Raw genomic sequence first — 17,151 nt, 5'->3', positions numbered from 1 at the left:
AAAATTGCAGAAATAAAGCACCCAGTAAATAGTGTATAATTTGAAACCAAGCAAATCATCAATGTATGGCAGACAATCAGAAGAATTTATGAAAAGAGATTACAGCCATGTAAATGTGTATGTATTCGGTTCATTTTATATCTAAAATGTACTCACATAAACACTGTTCAATCTGTAGTTAGAGACATTTAATTTTGTTGGTGCTCTTTGTGCAACTGCTAGTATTCATGGTATTGATCATCTACTTAACATTACCAAAAAAAAACCCCAAAACCAAAAACCCCTCACTTCTTTTAGGAAGAGAATAAAAAGAAAAGTCTTAATGACTATGTAGAAAGACAGTCCCAGCATTAGAAAGAGAGGTTTAACTGTTTCTGCATTTTACTTGGCTATCATAGTCTGATATTATTGACAAGACATACTGGTCTCCCAGAAAGCTGAGAGGTAATACTACATTTTTAAATTCTAAATGAGACTAAGGCAAAAGACTGCCACTGAACCAGTCAGACTGTGATACTTGGGGAACAGCATGACAAAACAAGTTCGCACGAGGTTACAGCACTTGAGCAGGTTAAGGCAGGGGGAAGAATAGATTTGTGCTTAAATTGAGGTTAAGTACATTAGGTGCCTGTGTCTTTTATTGGATCTATACCAAATCGTTAAAACTCAGATGCATAAATAGCATATGAAATGCATAGGGGTTTTTTAGATTTCACAATATTATATTATGAGTTTTACACAGAGAAACATGAATGAGTTCTGTCTAGTTAACAAAAGAGCCAGCTTAACATTCTGGAGAACCACCAAGACTGAGTTTTAGAAACAGGAAAGGGTAAAGAAAGGGTGGATTTAAAGAACCCAGTTAATTATCCACAAACCTGGTGAGGCCTCAGTCAGTACCAGGATTATGGTGCTAGACCAAGTATTTACTCCCAGGTTAAAGGGCAGTCAAGTTACCTGCCAGGCCCTTCTGCCATCGCCACATTTACTCATTATCCAGTATTAATAGCAGGGTTTGGTAGGAAAATGAGCAGTCAACTGCTCATCTCTACAAGAATGGGAGGAAATGGAGAACATGGTTAAAGAAAGACACAAGATTACCTTGCGAGAGTTAAATCATGGTGATGGTATTCCAAGGCCTTTGCATATTCATGCAAGTAGAAATAGGCATTGCCTAACTGGCTATAAATAGCACTTAGTGTTTTTAAATCTTCAGTTCCAACCTGAACAGCTGCTTCAAAGAAAGATACACCAGCTCGGCAATCTCCTGCTTTACACAGGCGCTCACCTTCCAAAGCCAGCTCTAGGCAGGAAGCCTCCATCCTGCACGATTTAAGTGAAAAGAAAGACGGTCACTCTAGATGTAGTACTTGTCCAATAACCTGAGTTCGGAAGAGGTTATTTTACTCAGAGGGTCTCTATTTGTTTAGGACAGGGAGTCAGCACCACAGCACAAGCAATGAGCTTGCTACTGTAATATTGCAGAAACTAATGCTGAAATGGAAATTGCAACTTCAACAGTGATGAGCAAAGTAACATCAGAACAAATTGCTTCAACTTTTTTTTTTTTTTCTTTCTTTCTTTTTAAGTCTCAGGGAGGAAATCCAAACACTCCTTTGTCCATATATAGCACCTGTAGGATTCAAAAATGCAGAGTTTTCACCATTTAGATCATTTCAGAAAAGTGACCTAAAAATCAAGCTATTCTTCGCAAATACTGATTTTGACAAACATAAGCACTTTTATTTTTAGGTTGATACCATAGTTACCTGCAAAATGTCTTATGGAAAAAAAATTAAAATTCAAACATTCCTGCGTATTGAAGACCATGTCTATTTTTCCCAAAGTTGTTTCCTATGTAATTCAATGCTCCTTGGCATTTCACCATTTCCTACAGTGGCACTGCTGTGAACATTCTCAGAGTGTAAAGAAAAAAGATCTAGACTGAATTAACAAAATGTATGTCAATTCAAGTTACTTAACTGAGATGCCATCCTTCCAGAAGCCACTGGAATATTTTTTATTATTATGAGCAAATAATTGTGTAATTATACAGGTACAAAATACTGCAAGCAGTAAAGAAGATACTCAGGAATCAATTTACAGCAGAATTTGCAGATTACAGTTTGAACAATGTAAAAAGAAGCTGCTAGACAACTGCAGCTGCCAAAAAACATTCATATGTATTTTTGCTACTGTGAATTCAGGTGTAACATTTCAATGTGTTACTGATTATATACAAACATTTCCTACGTTCCAGTTTCGAGATGCGAGGGAGGTAGGGAGGAGGAGGATGAGAAGGAAGAACACTTCAGGGTCTCGATCTTGAAGCAATATGGTTCTCCAGTTTTTTTTTCAAGATACATGCATTTCAAAAAGCCTGCAAAAACGCCATCATTCTACTTTTAAAAGATTTTTCCAAGTAAGAGACGTTCTGTAAGTGTTTAAAAAGCACGTGCTAATGTTGCCAAAAAGTAGGCATCAACTTCGTAAATTTGTATATTGTTTTGAATTTTTCTTCAAGATGGATCACACAGCAAGTATAAGGGCTTGCACTCCAAATTTTATGTAATTAAAGATATCCTCGTTACGCCATCATTTGATATTGACCTGGTTGTAAGAATAAACCATTTAGAATTCTATTCCTAAACCCATTTCCCTTCATATGCACAGATCAGTAACAGCAACAATCAAATGTTTGCTGTTCCAAAAGTTATTTTAATGGCAACACCAGAAGGCAGCTGTTTCGACAAGACATAGTGATGAAGTATTTAACATACCTGCAATGTTTACATTTCTTAATTTTTCTAAATTGGAAAAAAATAGGTTATACAACAGTCTACTCAAATCTCAGCAAGAAGGAAATATTTTTCAAAAATCCAGTGACTTTCAAGAGAACTAGAAGAATTTGGATCATAAGTAAAATAAGCTACCAACACAAAATAGTACCATACCTGCTGGTCTTCGACATTCCACAACTTAAGCACAGTGAGATAATGGACATATTTAACTTTTGCAATTAAAAATACTGTATGCTTGGTAGTTGGTAAAGATGCAGACAGCAAATGATAACTCAGGCATGAAGTTCTTCCCACGCCCAACTTCTCAGGTTGGATATCCATAACACATGCAGTGTTTCTAGGTTTGGAAACTCTTCTCAGAGACGCTAAAGCACTCCTATTTGCTAGAACACACAACCTGGTTTTTATTACATTGTGCACGTGTTGAATGTAAGAAAGAAAAAGGCAGAAATGATTAAGTACAGTTAAGTACAGGCAGAAATGATTACACCATCAGCAACTGAAGGTTTAAGATTTAAAACACTTCATTGGGTAATCTTAATCCTATCCAAAGAGCTTCTCTCCGGGCACCTCATGTTAACTGACATGTCCAATTAAAGTGACAGCTAGAAAATATGGTGCTCCTTAGTGCAAAGATTTAGACCATTACACAATCACATTCATTTCTTTAGATTTTTAGCTTGAATGGTTAAAAAGGGCAGAGCTTTCAGCAAAACGTGCATGTGACATAATAATAATAATAATAATCAAAATGCTATACTGGACTCCAGTTTTGTAAATGAATTTATCGTGTTAAAAAAAAAAAAATGATGTTTGGATTTGCAACTATGATGCATCAACCACCTAATATATGAAGAAAAGGCACAGTTTAAGAAGGTACAAAGACAATATCGGAGAATGCTATGGAGCAGTGCTTTTCCTGCTATACTGCATTCAATTCATTTCACACTGCGCCAAAGACTGCCAATGCCAAGGCAGCATGACCATTTCATCAAGGAACTTGAAACATAATCTTTTGACTTTGCAACCCCAGACTTAATATAACTTATAAAAAGGAAAGATTTGGTTTTTTTTCATACAGAACACAAATAATTATGAAGCTAAGGCTTATACCCAGGCTGATGAAAATCAGCTGTTTGACAGAGCGTTTCAATTCAACCAGAACTATAGGAAGTAAATGAGAATGGGAATTAGTAATTGAGTAAAAAAGAACCCAAAATTTAACACTACCCTTGAGTGCAACTCTAGAAAGGTTGTGTTAAAAGGTTGCTAGAATCTGTACAGCAAATTTAAGCTATAATTCCATTTGGATCCATCCTTATTGACCTTCTACAATTTCAAAGTCTAAATAAGCTATTAAAAAAAAATACAGAAAATGAAATATTTTATTTCCACAGTTGCCTGTGCCCAATATTAATATTTTATTCACATTACATAAAAGCTATGAAATCATTTAATCATTTTAAAAGTTTGCTAGGCTTATCCATCAAGTACCAAAACGAGATTCAGAGGACGTGTGGGTTTTGTTTTCGGTTTTGTTTTGTTTTTTTTCCCCTTCATTACTTAAAGGACTGTTATGAAAATTAACACAATTTTTTTTTTTTTTTAAAGATTTATATAGGTGTTCTCCAGTCAAAAAAAATCACCTCTTAGGAATGCTTTAACTGTCACTACTAATAGTTAAATAGCATGTTGGCAGACTAGACAGGGCTAGCTTATCAATGTTTCAGGAAGTCATTAAATAGTTACAAGGAGAATATGAAATTACTTTCTTTGTCCCCAGGGCTGAACTGAATTACTTATTTATTCAACACTCAATGGCTAAACAAAAGACACACTGAATCTGCAGAGACGAGAAGAGAACAAGGCCCATTCACTGTGTACTTCTAATGAAATTCTGCTCCTGCTAAACAGGATAACATACTTTATGAGTATTTCCACAGTAATATCTGACAGGGCTTCGTTTTGTTATTCTCTTTATAGTTGCCTGGACCTGTTCTCTGAAAGGCTGGCACCTCCTGAATTATTTCTCGTTTGTAAAACTACCTCATCTTTATCTGTCCCTCTAAGCTTTTCAACTTGCCTGGCTCCCTTTTTTTTCCCCCCCTCCCCCTTTTCTTCTTTATTTTCCGTTATTCGTCTCTGACCTTCTTCACATTCTCTTTTGAACCTTTCTACTTACAAGAATATAAACCCTATGCACATGCCTCCACCCTAGCCTCCCTGTTTTTTTCTCCTATTTTGGAGTCTCCCTTCCTTCAGCTGTTCTCATCTTACAAAAAAGAACAGAAAACTGGTAAGAAATAAGGCAATAAAGGAAGGCAAGGCAACTCATCGATTACTATCATCTTTAAACACAATTAATTTAGTTTTACTCCATTCAATTCCCACTAAGAGGATATTTTGCCACTGAGGGGGAATGGGGCTGCCACGCAATTTGCCATGAAACGTGTTGATACACTTAACATACACAGACACAAATTTAAAAAAAACTATTATATCTCTTTAATTCAGATGCATAAAATTACTAATGCCACAGCATCCTATAATAAAGATCACGTACTATTCCTGACTCCTGCCCTTATTCTTGGTTTCTATATATAATGCAGAAGCATACCACATTGACCACTCCAAACAACTTAACTACACCTCCACTGGAACACTGTGTTTAGTCAAACTAAGTTTGATGGCAAACTCACAAACAAAACAACACACACACATATACACGAAGAAACCACACACCTGAATTTTGGGTTCTTTTGCTCCCGTCAAGATAAAAGCAGTTACAAGTTTTTGGTGTATGAATTTAGCAGGCCAAGACAAGTGAGTTCTACGAATATTTACTCTATAGGTGAATTATCAGTCCCATTTATTAACACCAGCATATTATTTTTAGTCACTAAACAACATAAGAATAAAAAATAGTTTCCTTCCACCAACATAAGCATTTTTATAGCTGCTAAAGTGATACTGGTCAACTACAGTGGGGAGAAAGAAACAGCTTGCACAGTAAGAAACAGAGCCAGAGTAAAGCCTTTCCTTAGGACTGGGCCACCAGGTTCTTTTTAAAGTCAGTTCTATTGGAATACCAGTGGGAAGGAAAAAGCAACCGGAGAGCCAAACGAGCCTGGGACAATACCTGTAGGCAAAAAATTTTAAATACTGATAAGTAACACCACCACCCCCAGTAATTTATGACCTATTCTTTCCTGCATTAAATTTTAAACTACAACCAAATTAAATCTTACCAAATTATAGCTATTAAATTAAATCACCATAAAATCCCAGTTCAATATACTGAATTAATTTGCAGCTTCTCTAAGTTTTAGGAAAGTTTAATATTTAAAAAAAATTAAAAAGATTATGCCTTGATGTTTTTTAAATGTTCATCAGATTACAATTCTTACAGAAAGGTTTAATAGGGCTATTAATATTTTTATTGTTAATCAGTATCATTCAAGCCTGTACTGAAATACAGTGTAAAGTAGTAAGACATTTTGCCCTGACTGTGCTTGCCAATTTTTCTGAAGTTATTTGTGGCTTGTCAATTTAAACCAGACAATTGGCCGTGCCGCTTTCTTCATCCATTTACTTCTATAATAGTTCCCTGAACAGCTCCTGCTTTTATCCAACAGTGAGCAAGGATCTTCTATAGCTGTCTGGGGAGGACCAAGAGCATCAGCAACAGCATGGGTAAACAAGTTACAGGAATGCTGGGAGTTAGATACATTCAAGAAACACTTAGCACAGAAGAAATACCATGCTCACACACTTCAGGATTCCTGCTGTCAAAGCCACCATACAAAGATGTCAGCAAAATAAAGAGAGCAGAGAGTAAATTACAGTTTATTTGCTAATTTTCTCCCTATTGACCATGAAAAAGCTCCTCCTGCTGACTGCACTACTAACCAGAACTAACACTGTACTTCTATGAAACGGAAGTGCAGACCAATCTATCAGCCATCTAACGCTGTCAGAACGTTTTCAGAATTAATTTTAAGCTGTAGCATGTCCTGTCCTACAAGTGAGGGTAGTGCTTTGTTCCTGTTCGCTAGCAAGGAAAAGGCCTCCAAAGCAAGGATGAATGGGGAGAGGGTGGGGGGAGCACACAAGAATCATGCTTTTTATTTAAAACAATCATTCCAGCGTTCCAGTGTCCATTCCTATTGAATGAGCAGCAAGATTTACCCTTCCAAACACCAGCCATCCAAATACCATGCACTACACAATGCTTCTGTTGTCAAGGTTCATTAGAGGGGGTCTGCAATGCTAGCATTTTGTCCCACGTCTGTAAAGGGGCTTCCAGAAGAAAAATTATAAAAGCTCTCAGAAGGGAAATCACAAACCCTCCTGACTTGCAATAACAGTATTTTTTTAGTCCAAGGTATCAAAGCAGTTTTTACCTATCAATCAAATCTCTTTATTTTAAGCAAGGAAAATACTGCTCTAGATGACAGCGTACCTAAAAATTCATCATTCGTAGAAGCGATAATGGGCTAAGTACAGAGAACTTTAGCAGACAAAACTCAGCAATTTGCATATGCAGCCCAAAAGCTAAAAGAAGAGAGAGCAGGTATTACCATGCAGGGATCATACTTCATATCATTCTATCAGAAAAACAAAGAAATACAGACAATCGTGCTATTCTGCAACCGCACACAGTTCCAACAGTATACAATCATATAATTATATTAATATAATCTACTATGTAACAAAAGTGAATTTTCATAGTTCAAAAATCGAGAAAAGGAAAAAAAAAGTTATTTTAGCTTTCAGTTTCAGTAACACTAATAACAGAGATACCAAACTATTTGTTGCAACTTGTTTAGTTTTCTATTATTAACAGCACTTACTAATCCATACTGAAATTAATACAGCCTTACCTGTATCGCACATGAAAGGAACGGTCTTCACGCATGCTTATCAAAACATTACTTTCCTCCATTGAGTTGCATTATCAGTAGAGAAAATAATACTGGTTCTGTAGTAGGGTAAGTACTTTACTACGGAGAATTGTTGTCAGAATACCATTCCAGTTAGTATATTAATAAGGTGGAGTAAAGATATCCTAAGCTCCTGCTGAAAAACTCTTCTTTATTACTAAGGTAAGGAGGTCACTGTCAGACACATCTGAAACCTTCAGAAACGTGTTCAAGTTCTTTCCTCTGTGGCCCTCTAAGCTCCATTCAGCTGCGTTTCTGCAAAGGGAACACAAGATGCTTCGCTTGAAGTCTCATAGTCAGTTAATAACTCATAACCATTTGCAGCTGATGTAAAAGCATAACACTACTCCTACCAAGCAGGAAGCGTCAATCAAGAACGTAAAGCCAGAGCCAAAACCTTCTACATACATACGGCAATTCCTGTACGCAAGCGAGAAAGCAAAGGTTTAACAAAAAACAACGCTCTCTTTCTGTTGGAAGCTTCGAGCAATTTATCCTTGGTAGTGTTCTTTGGCCTCATGAAGTTCCAAGCAAAAAGCTTAAAGGGTGAAAGCTACAGAATGAAAGGCATAACATAAAACAGATCACAAACTGCTTTACACATAAATAGTACTGCTGAAACCCTGCTAGTTTGCTGAAGTCCCACAGTAGTCAGAACTGGCTGACACAATCCCATCTGGAGATCATCCCACCCAGAACATTATGAGCACAGAAGCCAGTAGAGGTTTAAGCTCTACTCCCCCTTCCCCTCCCCGCTCCCAAAAGAAAAGGGAGGGAGGTATGGGGTTTGGGTTTCTTTGCTTTGGGGTTTTTTTGGTTGGGGTTTTTTTTCTTAACACTGGCTTCACATTCCAAAATGCTGCAGCATTGTCATATGAGCTCCAAACTCTGCTTCAAAGGGATTGCAGCAGCCAGCACTTAGACACTAGACATGTTTAGGCTGGCAGGGAAAAGATTAACAGAAAAGAAACTCTGTATTCAAAAGCTTACCCACTTTTAAGTACATTTTTAGTAAAGCAGTTGACATATTTATTGCTTGGTACTAATACTACCTTCCTTTGCAAGTAAACATATAGTTGTGTAATTCACAAATACATATTTCATCAAGAGACTGCAGAGATGTCAAAAGACAAGAACAGAGCTCAGATTTAAAGCTGTCACCAGAAGAAAATTCAACCCCCCTATTTTTAATTGGCGACGTAGGCCATGCCTTTTCCTCTCATCAGTTTTATCAAGTACCAGCTGTGAAGCTTCACGCTTCCTATCATACCCTACCTTGACAGCACCCCTCAAACAGACCATCTACATTCTTCCAGTCAAACAACTATTTTGCCTTTCCATGCTCATCATTAGAATTACGTGGCATCAACAAGTGGGTGTGGGTATATTTTTTGCAATTACAAAGTGTGACACATACAGTTTACAATACCATTGCAACCCACATACTGGGAAGACTGTGTCACAGGTATTTACTCTCCGGAAGTTCGTCCGAACCTCGAATCGGATAACTCATACAAGCAGAAAGCTGTAAGCCACCCAGTCTACAGCGATCATCCATGAGCATTCCTGCTGCTCAGCAAATGCCAGGGAATTCAAAGTTCTCTTCTGTAGATGGATACGCTCATGCTAATTACTAAATGCCACAAACTAAAAAGTGTGTACTTTGGCAACTGCCACGGATCATGAAATAATGACTGTGGTAATTTGTTTGTGTATTTATACTGTAATTGTAATTAACTGAATAATTTGTTTTAAGAAGCTTTGTTAAAAATAAAAAGCCAAATTTAATAAAAAACTAGAGTTTCATTTAAAAGTACACCAGAATGACTGCATTTATTTAAATATCAGTTATTATTAGCAGTGCATTTCACATCAGCTGTTGAAAACTTCATTTTAGCTGAGCTATGCTTCTGCCCCCATACTTAACTGCATCCACTGACTGATGCCACCATCTCCCACCAGCTGGAACCACTACTCCTGCTTTCTTCCCTCCCTACTGGCCATACGGCACATTCCCGGTCTTGGGAGGGTGATACGGACACACCCAAGTTAGCCAACACATCATGAGCACAGATCCAACAAAAATTACTGGGTATGGTCTTCGTACCTCACTTCCTTCACCCGTAACTCATTAGGATCTCAAGTTACACCTTCAGCCATGCCAACATGTAATCAGGAAGCAAACTTCAAGCATATTAATTAGAGTGGTGAATTTAAAATTCAGGAGGTGGAAACTGATGAACCCTTCCCACAGACAGTATCGCTCAGGTGTAAACTGGCCTTGGGAGGATTATACTACAGCAGGTAAGCCCTGCTCTTTCAATTCACGCACCTTGACTATTCAGAATATCTCTGTGTAACCAAGCCTTTTCTCAGCTGGCGATCAACACAAAATTGACTCCGAGGACACAGTACTTCAGCAGAAAAGCCTAGTGAATTAACAGAAATCCAGAGAAGTTCTACTCTAACAGTGAAACAGGCTTTCTTTTTTTTTTTTTTTTTTAATTAAAAGCTTACATTTTTAATTAAAACTTCATGTAGCATGAAAAAAAGCACTTGGTTCTTACTAGGAAAAGACTCTGTATTAATGCAAAGCAGCTGCTTTAAATTTATTCTCTCCACACCTTTAAACAATGTAAAATCCATATCAATGTTAAAGAGCTGCCTTTCAGGAAAGCACAAATAGAAAATTGAAGTTGGATACATAACTTTAAAATGCACAGTTTTACTATTCCAGCTATTAAATGCAGGAAGCCCTAGCTTTTTTGTAATTTCAAAGCAGTGGAAAAAAGGACACAGAAAAAAGATTGGGCCTCCTTCAGAAGTGGAAAATTAACTAAACTAGTGTTACTAATTACACAGCAGTATGATACCAAAACCAATACCACCACCCCATCTCCCAAGATCAAATAAAGCAAGGCAGAGGTTAGGCAGTCAAATGAGGCAGCCAGTTTATACCCCACAATAGACAAAACACACACTTTATCACCCTTCATTAGGAGAAAATGGTGAGCCATATTTAGGGCTTATCCACCCGGGCTATAAACAGCTAAAAGATCTTCAATTAAACCATCAGTAAAAAGCTAACTTTGCCTCAATTCAATGCTTTATCTAAAAAATGTTCTTATCACTGTCAAAAAGTCACTTTTCATTCTTTTCTATTAAATCATGGATTTATATACAAGCTATATAGATATAGAAGCTTGGGGTTTGCATGGAACGAGGTTTTAAGACTGAATTCCTTACTAAATTCTATGAAACTACTTTTAGCTTGATTCTCTGAAATTGCAGAAAATCTATTAAGTTAATTTCTGCAAATTTGACAATGAAATAAAAAAAATCATGGTAAATACTAATGTTACATACTGAAAGGAATCCCACACAACAATGCTTTAAAAAGTGAAACCCCATCACACTTGCACTTATTCAGTATTTTTCATAAAATTATTATCAGTGTTCTCTAGAAAGGGAACCAAGGCCTAAAGGCCGATATTGAAAGAAAGTACATCTCAACCTTCCATTAACATCACTGAACTGAATCAGTGATATATATGCTAAGACTTAAATGAGGCTCACTCTCTCAAGAAAAATTACGGAAAAAACCAAGATGCCCCCATCTTCAATTCTGATCAGTATATTTGAAGTCCCTGACAGCAATAAAACAATAGATGTAATTTCTTTCTCAAAAGCCTGTTATGCCAGCTAATTGTCCTAGTTATTACAACTTCCAGACAAGCGTTTCATGTTTTAAGGCATTTTCCATTTCAGAAAAGATTGGATTACGTACTATGAATTTTATCACAATGGTAGACAATCACTTTAATCAGGTTGCAGTTCTTTATTACACTGAACATCTAAGATAGACTCCTTAATTTTAACTTTTGATAGAATACCATATTTCCACACAAGTGAAAACGAATCATCAAGCAAAAGAAAGTCAATACTGCTATTTATTAGCAGCATATAGAACCAATAATCACAATATAGTTGGAGAGGGAGATGTTTTTTTCCCCTGCATCTCCTTAGAACAGTAAATTTCTGCAGCTTCGTTGGCTCCTTCCCTCAACCCATACCCTCCTTTTTCTGGAGTTTGTCAGATGATCAAATATATTGCTTCACCTATGTACAGTTACATGGCTGACATGCTGACTGGCTGACATACGCTGACTGGTCACTTGGGGGCTGACAAACAGAATATCTAACAGTTCAATTCTTTCCACCTTTCCCTAAAGCAGACGATCAAGTAATGCCTTCTCTACCCATCTGCTATTTTTCACAAAGCTATAGGAAAGGAGCATCTGCCAAATGAAGTCATCATTGACTGACAGATTCAAAAGCTACTAGAGGAAAGTAGAGATAGAGGTAGACCAATTGCACAAATTGTGTTTCCTTAGAAAAACTAGCTAGAGAGATTTGTTGTTTCAAGATTAAGGCAAATTTCCCAATGGTGAACTAAGTTTGAATTTCCTTTCAGGAAGGGGCTACAGCACGGGTGGGAAAGAAAGGAAAAGAAGCTTCAGCTGGATTATCTAAAAACAAAACAGAGCTTTGCATACCCTACTGAGAAAGAGACAGACTAAACAACAACAAAAACATACTGACAATTCTGTTACTGAAATATAGATATTAGCTTGGCTCCAGACCTTCAAAATATAAAACAGCATATAAACACAAATAGTACAACAGGGAACACTCAGAACTAGACAAACCATAATTTCAGTCCTCAATGCTGTCCAAGGATATTTTTAAAATTCACCTGAATTAACAAATAAGCCTAAAATAAGAAAAAAAAACAAACTTAAAATTCTATATCAAGTTTAATATTGTATTCACAAAGTAAACAGCATCATCATTAGCATTTCTGTAGTAATAAATATTCCTCTGTGAATGAACCTTAAAATAACTGTATGCTATGTTGGGAAAAAGCTATTTTTTCCAAACCTTGAGCACAGTACAATACAAATGACTAGTCATAAGAGCGGATTATGTAGATCCGAGAAACACTGTACTAAGACCAGTGTGGTTACTCTTGGAAGCTTAAACTCCTCCCTGCACCACTCTGACAGCAGTGCAACAGCTGATTAGCTGACAGCACACAGAAACCACTGTCACTAAAGAAGTGAATTTGAGGTTTTATTCAGGGTCACTGATGATGTGGAGCAATACCTGCTCTGAAATACTGCCTTTTTCTCCTCATGGATTTGTATATGGAGCAGATACCCTCAGAATAAACCACAGGGCTTCTTTTAAAGAACTGGCTTAGCAGCATACAATACAAGCAGCATACAAGCATACTTTCCAGCATACAATCCAACTGCGGCGCACATCAGACATTAAGGGGTTGCATTTAAAGGACAGAATGGGAAAGCTGAAGTTCGTAAACAACTACCTGAGACGCTCTTCCTAGGTGTGAGTCTGATAAAGCAGATTCTGCAGAGCTTGTTATCACTACGGATCATGAGAAGGATCCAGCCTAACACATCCTATGCTATCAGACTCATCAGACAAGCTGCAAATAAATTAATACCACTATCTAATGTTCTTGATTCAGATGCTTCCTCCTCCACCCCAATTATATTTAACATGCTGACTTATAAATACGGGCCCGTATGAAACTAAGACACATTACTGAATATTGCAGACAAACCTAAAATGGGTGGAAGGAGTGGGTATTGTGTCAGCTTTGGGCGACACGTGATGTTCTTTCAACAAAATAGGATTCCTACCAACCCACTGCTCCACGAGCCTAGAATTTCACTTATAGTATACTAATAGAAGAAGGAATACGAAGTTTCTTCTCTTTTACCCAAATCATGTGGACAGAGCTCTCTTATGCATGAAACCATCAGCTCCTTGCTGGAAAGAGAATCAAGAATTGTAACTCACAGCATAAGACAGGTATTTTATTACCAGAACTGATTGATGCATAGGTAACTGCCTTTTAGGAATCAGAACAGAATTACTATAGTGAGGTATGGAAACTTGACTCCATTATCTATGAAATTATTTCATCTCCCTTCTCAGCCAGATAATGCCCAAGACTTAATTACTTCAGCATAACCAGGAGTCTTTCTAGACAGTCAACAGAAGCACAGAGGTTATAAAAGGGTAGGAAAATACTAATAATAGCAGCTACGACACTCATGACACCCCCCCTCAAAAAATTAAAATAATTGCAAAATGAGAAATTACACAAGTGCTATCGTCATCTGCCATGAACTCCTGAGTGATCCAACTGATTCTGTTCTTCACTTCTTTTCCCAATCTGTTTCTAGCACTGTATTTACCCAAATGGAAGAAAAGGCTTTTTGTCCAAGTATTTTAATTTACTGGTGCAGTCATCAATATGACTGCAGGAAGAGAAACCCCCTAGCAACAAAGGACCACAAGTATGCCCACAATAGCCCAAAGTAGTCCAAAGTATGACTTTTAAAAGAATTTTATTGAAAATACTAGTAACTATATGAAACAATATAATGAAAATATTACATAAAAATCCACAACTACTTTACAAGATTAAATACATAATTATAAATCATAATAGTATATGAAATTCTATTTATATTTTTCAAATAAGCTTTAAAAAGGTCCTAGCAATGAGATCCTTCTAAATCTTGAGATTATCAAAAAAAAAAAAGGTAATAGGTGGGGAGCATTTCTGAAACAAATTTTGCCCACAATGAAGTGAGGATCTCACCACATCCACAGCTGAAAATGAAAGTATGGACTTGAATTCAGCGCTAGAGGAACACAGCTCCAGAGCAGAGTCCAACATTTATTATCTAATTGCTAATATAGTCCTGCATTATGACAGACATGGTAACAGTAGAGATATTTGATTTATCACCCTATTTCTAAAAACATTGTTTCTTTGTGGTTTCCTTTATTTCTTTGGTTACCTAAACCCAATTGACCTTGCTGCATGGTGGCTTCTAAATACAGGTAAGAGAAGGTTCGTTTCCTCTGTGCCCTTTCACGTAGGCTAATTGATTCTCTTGATTCTCACTCCACTCACCTCTCTTTTTGACACAGCAGGCTAGATGCCCTGGCTTATACAACATTCTGTTAAAGGCAAACAAAAATCTAGGAGCATTTCTACATGCTCTCTAGCACTACCTGTATGTATTTTCCACTTATTCTGTAGATTAGGAGGAGGTTTTTTTCCTTTTTTTTGGTGGAGTTTGTGGAGTACCTAGTTTAATAGAGTATTTGGGGCTTTAAGTAATGCTAAAAGTCTGCAACTTGGCAAGCCTTTAAAACTCGGTATATCCTTTTTGTTCGTTTTTCCCTTCTGTTGTTAAAGGGTTGTACAAACGCCTCCTTTAACAAGTAAGCATTGCCTAGCATTATTTTCAATATTACTCACAATTACCAATGTTAAAACACAAGCAGTCTTAATGACATGAGTTATTTCTGCCAGATCATAAAAAAAACCTATTCCAAACAACCATGATAACTGAATCCAGAAGCATCTTCCTTCTCTGAGTCAGAAAGCAGCTTGACTGCATTCTTAAGGTTTATTTTCTTTTCCTTTTATACGAAATACCCAAGCAGTAGATAAAAACTGCATATACACTATGCAACAAGAGAAATTTATATCATACCAAAAACTAAAGAAAAATTTAAACTTTCAGTTAAGGAACATTGAAATTTCTGGCCAGAATCTGGTATCTCTACTCACACTAAATACCCTACTTTCACCCAGCAATCAGATTGAAATGTAAATACAATCCTTAAAATGGCGTAATTAAGAGCAGAAAGAGATGCCAGAAACTTGGGAGAATGATGCAATACCTAAGTGACAAAAAACCATACATCCTCATTGCTAGTATACCTGGAGTACTGTCATAGTTCTAGGCCAACTCTATTAACTTTAGTAAATGCAAAGGTGCCCTATTAGGCATAGTAAAGGTGTAGTATAGGTTTGTAAATAGAAATATTTAAGGCATCTGGCAATGATACAGGCCATATAGTGACTTACAGTCTTAGAATGTGTTGTAGACAAGAACAAACAGCTAGCACACATAATTCCACGATGCAGAGTAACACAAAGAAGCAACAAATGCACATGTTAGACTGATATCTGAGTGTATTAAGTATCAGTGTTCAGTGGTGCAAAGGTGGACCTCTCAGTGCCTCTAGCACAGAGTATCTTTCCAGAATAGAACATCCTTTTTCTAAGAGAATCAGTATTTACCTGGAAATCAGCTTGCTACTTAATGTACATAATTACTGTTTAGTGTGCAAGTTAACGAACTGGGTGTAGCTAACACAAGTAACCACAAACATTTTTATTATAAGGATATTCCTGAAGATAGTTTATGTAAGCCATCTATTTAAATCCTGAAGCAAGGCAATCCCACACTATGACAAAAATAAGAAAGGGAGAGAACATGAAGTGCCAGCAGAATATAACTAATATCCCCATAATAAAACTAATCAGGCAACTGAAAACTAATTCTAAATGCAGCAAGATTAAGATTTCAGATAGAAGAAAATAGCAGAATAACGTCCTCTCTTTGCCTTATAAAAAGAGCAAAGTCAGAGCAGCTGATAAATTTTCATATATTTGATACATCTAGGTATTAGGATTCCTTCATTTATTTTTTTTTATCAGAACAAGTTCCACGTTTTTGCATATTGTCATTCATAGATTGAAAATAAATATTGTGCTGCCTTCTCTCCAAGCACCCCACAACTGGAGACGAGATTTGCAATTTTAAAGTGCTTAAATACCACAATAGACTTCAATGACAGTTCACAACAAAGTAATAACTTGTGATCCTTTCATTCTTCGCATAAGTTGAAATCATATTACCACAAAATCATTAAGAGCTTTGTTACCAAGTTCTGAACGTGAATTTGAACACTGCTCCTTCTGCTTATTAGGGGCAATCTCATCATGAAAATTAGCACATACTAGATCGCAGGCATCCCAGCCAACAAGACATTTACTTAAGTACCTTCAGTTTGGGAAATGGAGCATGTTATACGATACAAAAGAACACCAGATGGGAAAAAGTTCAGCACAAAATGTTGACTATTGACACTTAAGCTGATAGAGCAAGTTGATCACAGATCTCTCCAATAAAATGTTCCACTTAGCTCAGCTCCTTCTTGGCCTGTAACATCTCTTAAAAAGAGATTCAGGTAAGTAAAAGAAGGAAGACAGACAGATTGCACAAGCATCTTGCAGAGAAAGGGGAAAATGAATCTTAAGATTCCATAAATTAAAAAAAAAAACTTAAAAACCCTTAGAATCACTGGCAGTAAAACACCAGAGCGATTGAAGTGAAGCAATGTAGCTACTATTTCAAATTTCCTGTTTCACACTGTGATGCTCATTCAGAGATTAAGCAGGTATTCAGCACAAAGAACTCATCACCACTCCAGCAAGTTTTTATCCT

The 17,151-nt window shown here is 36.7% G+C and overlaps 1 protein-coding gene across 1 annotated transcript in view; it reads right to left on the bottom strand.

Moving 5' to 3' along the window:
* Positions 1 to 17,151, bottom strand: part of GPSM2 (G protein signaling modulator 2) — a 32,856-nt gene that overhangs the window by 11,006 nt on the left and 4,699 nt on the right. The window contains 2 exon segments of the mRNA XM_009470674.2: positions 1,102 to 1,323; positions 7,685 to 7,999. Coding sequence (XP_009468949.2) covers positions 1,102 to 1,323; positions 7,685 to 7,746 — 284 coding nt within the window. The 5' untranslated portion in view covers positions 7,747 to 7,999.

The sequence above is a fragment of the Nipponia nippon genome, unplaced genomic scaffold, assembly GCF_047370975.1.
Source record: "Nipponia nippon isolate SJK-2023a ecotype South Korea unplaced genomic scaffold, ASM4737097v1 scaffold_5, whole genome shotgun sequence".
NCBI classification, from domain to species: domain Eukaryota; kingdom Metazoa; phylum Chordata; class Aves; order Pelecaniformes; family Threskiornithidae; genus Nipponia; species Nipponia nippon.
The sequence above is the reverse complement of the archived record's forward strand: the minus strand, read 5'-3'. Positions and strand labels throughout refer to the sequence as shown.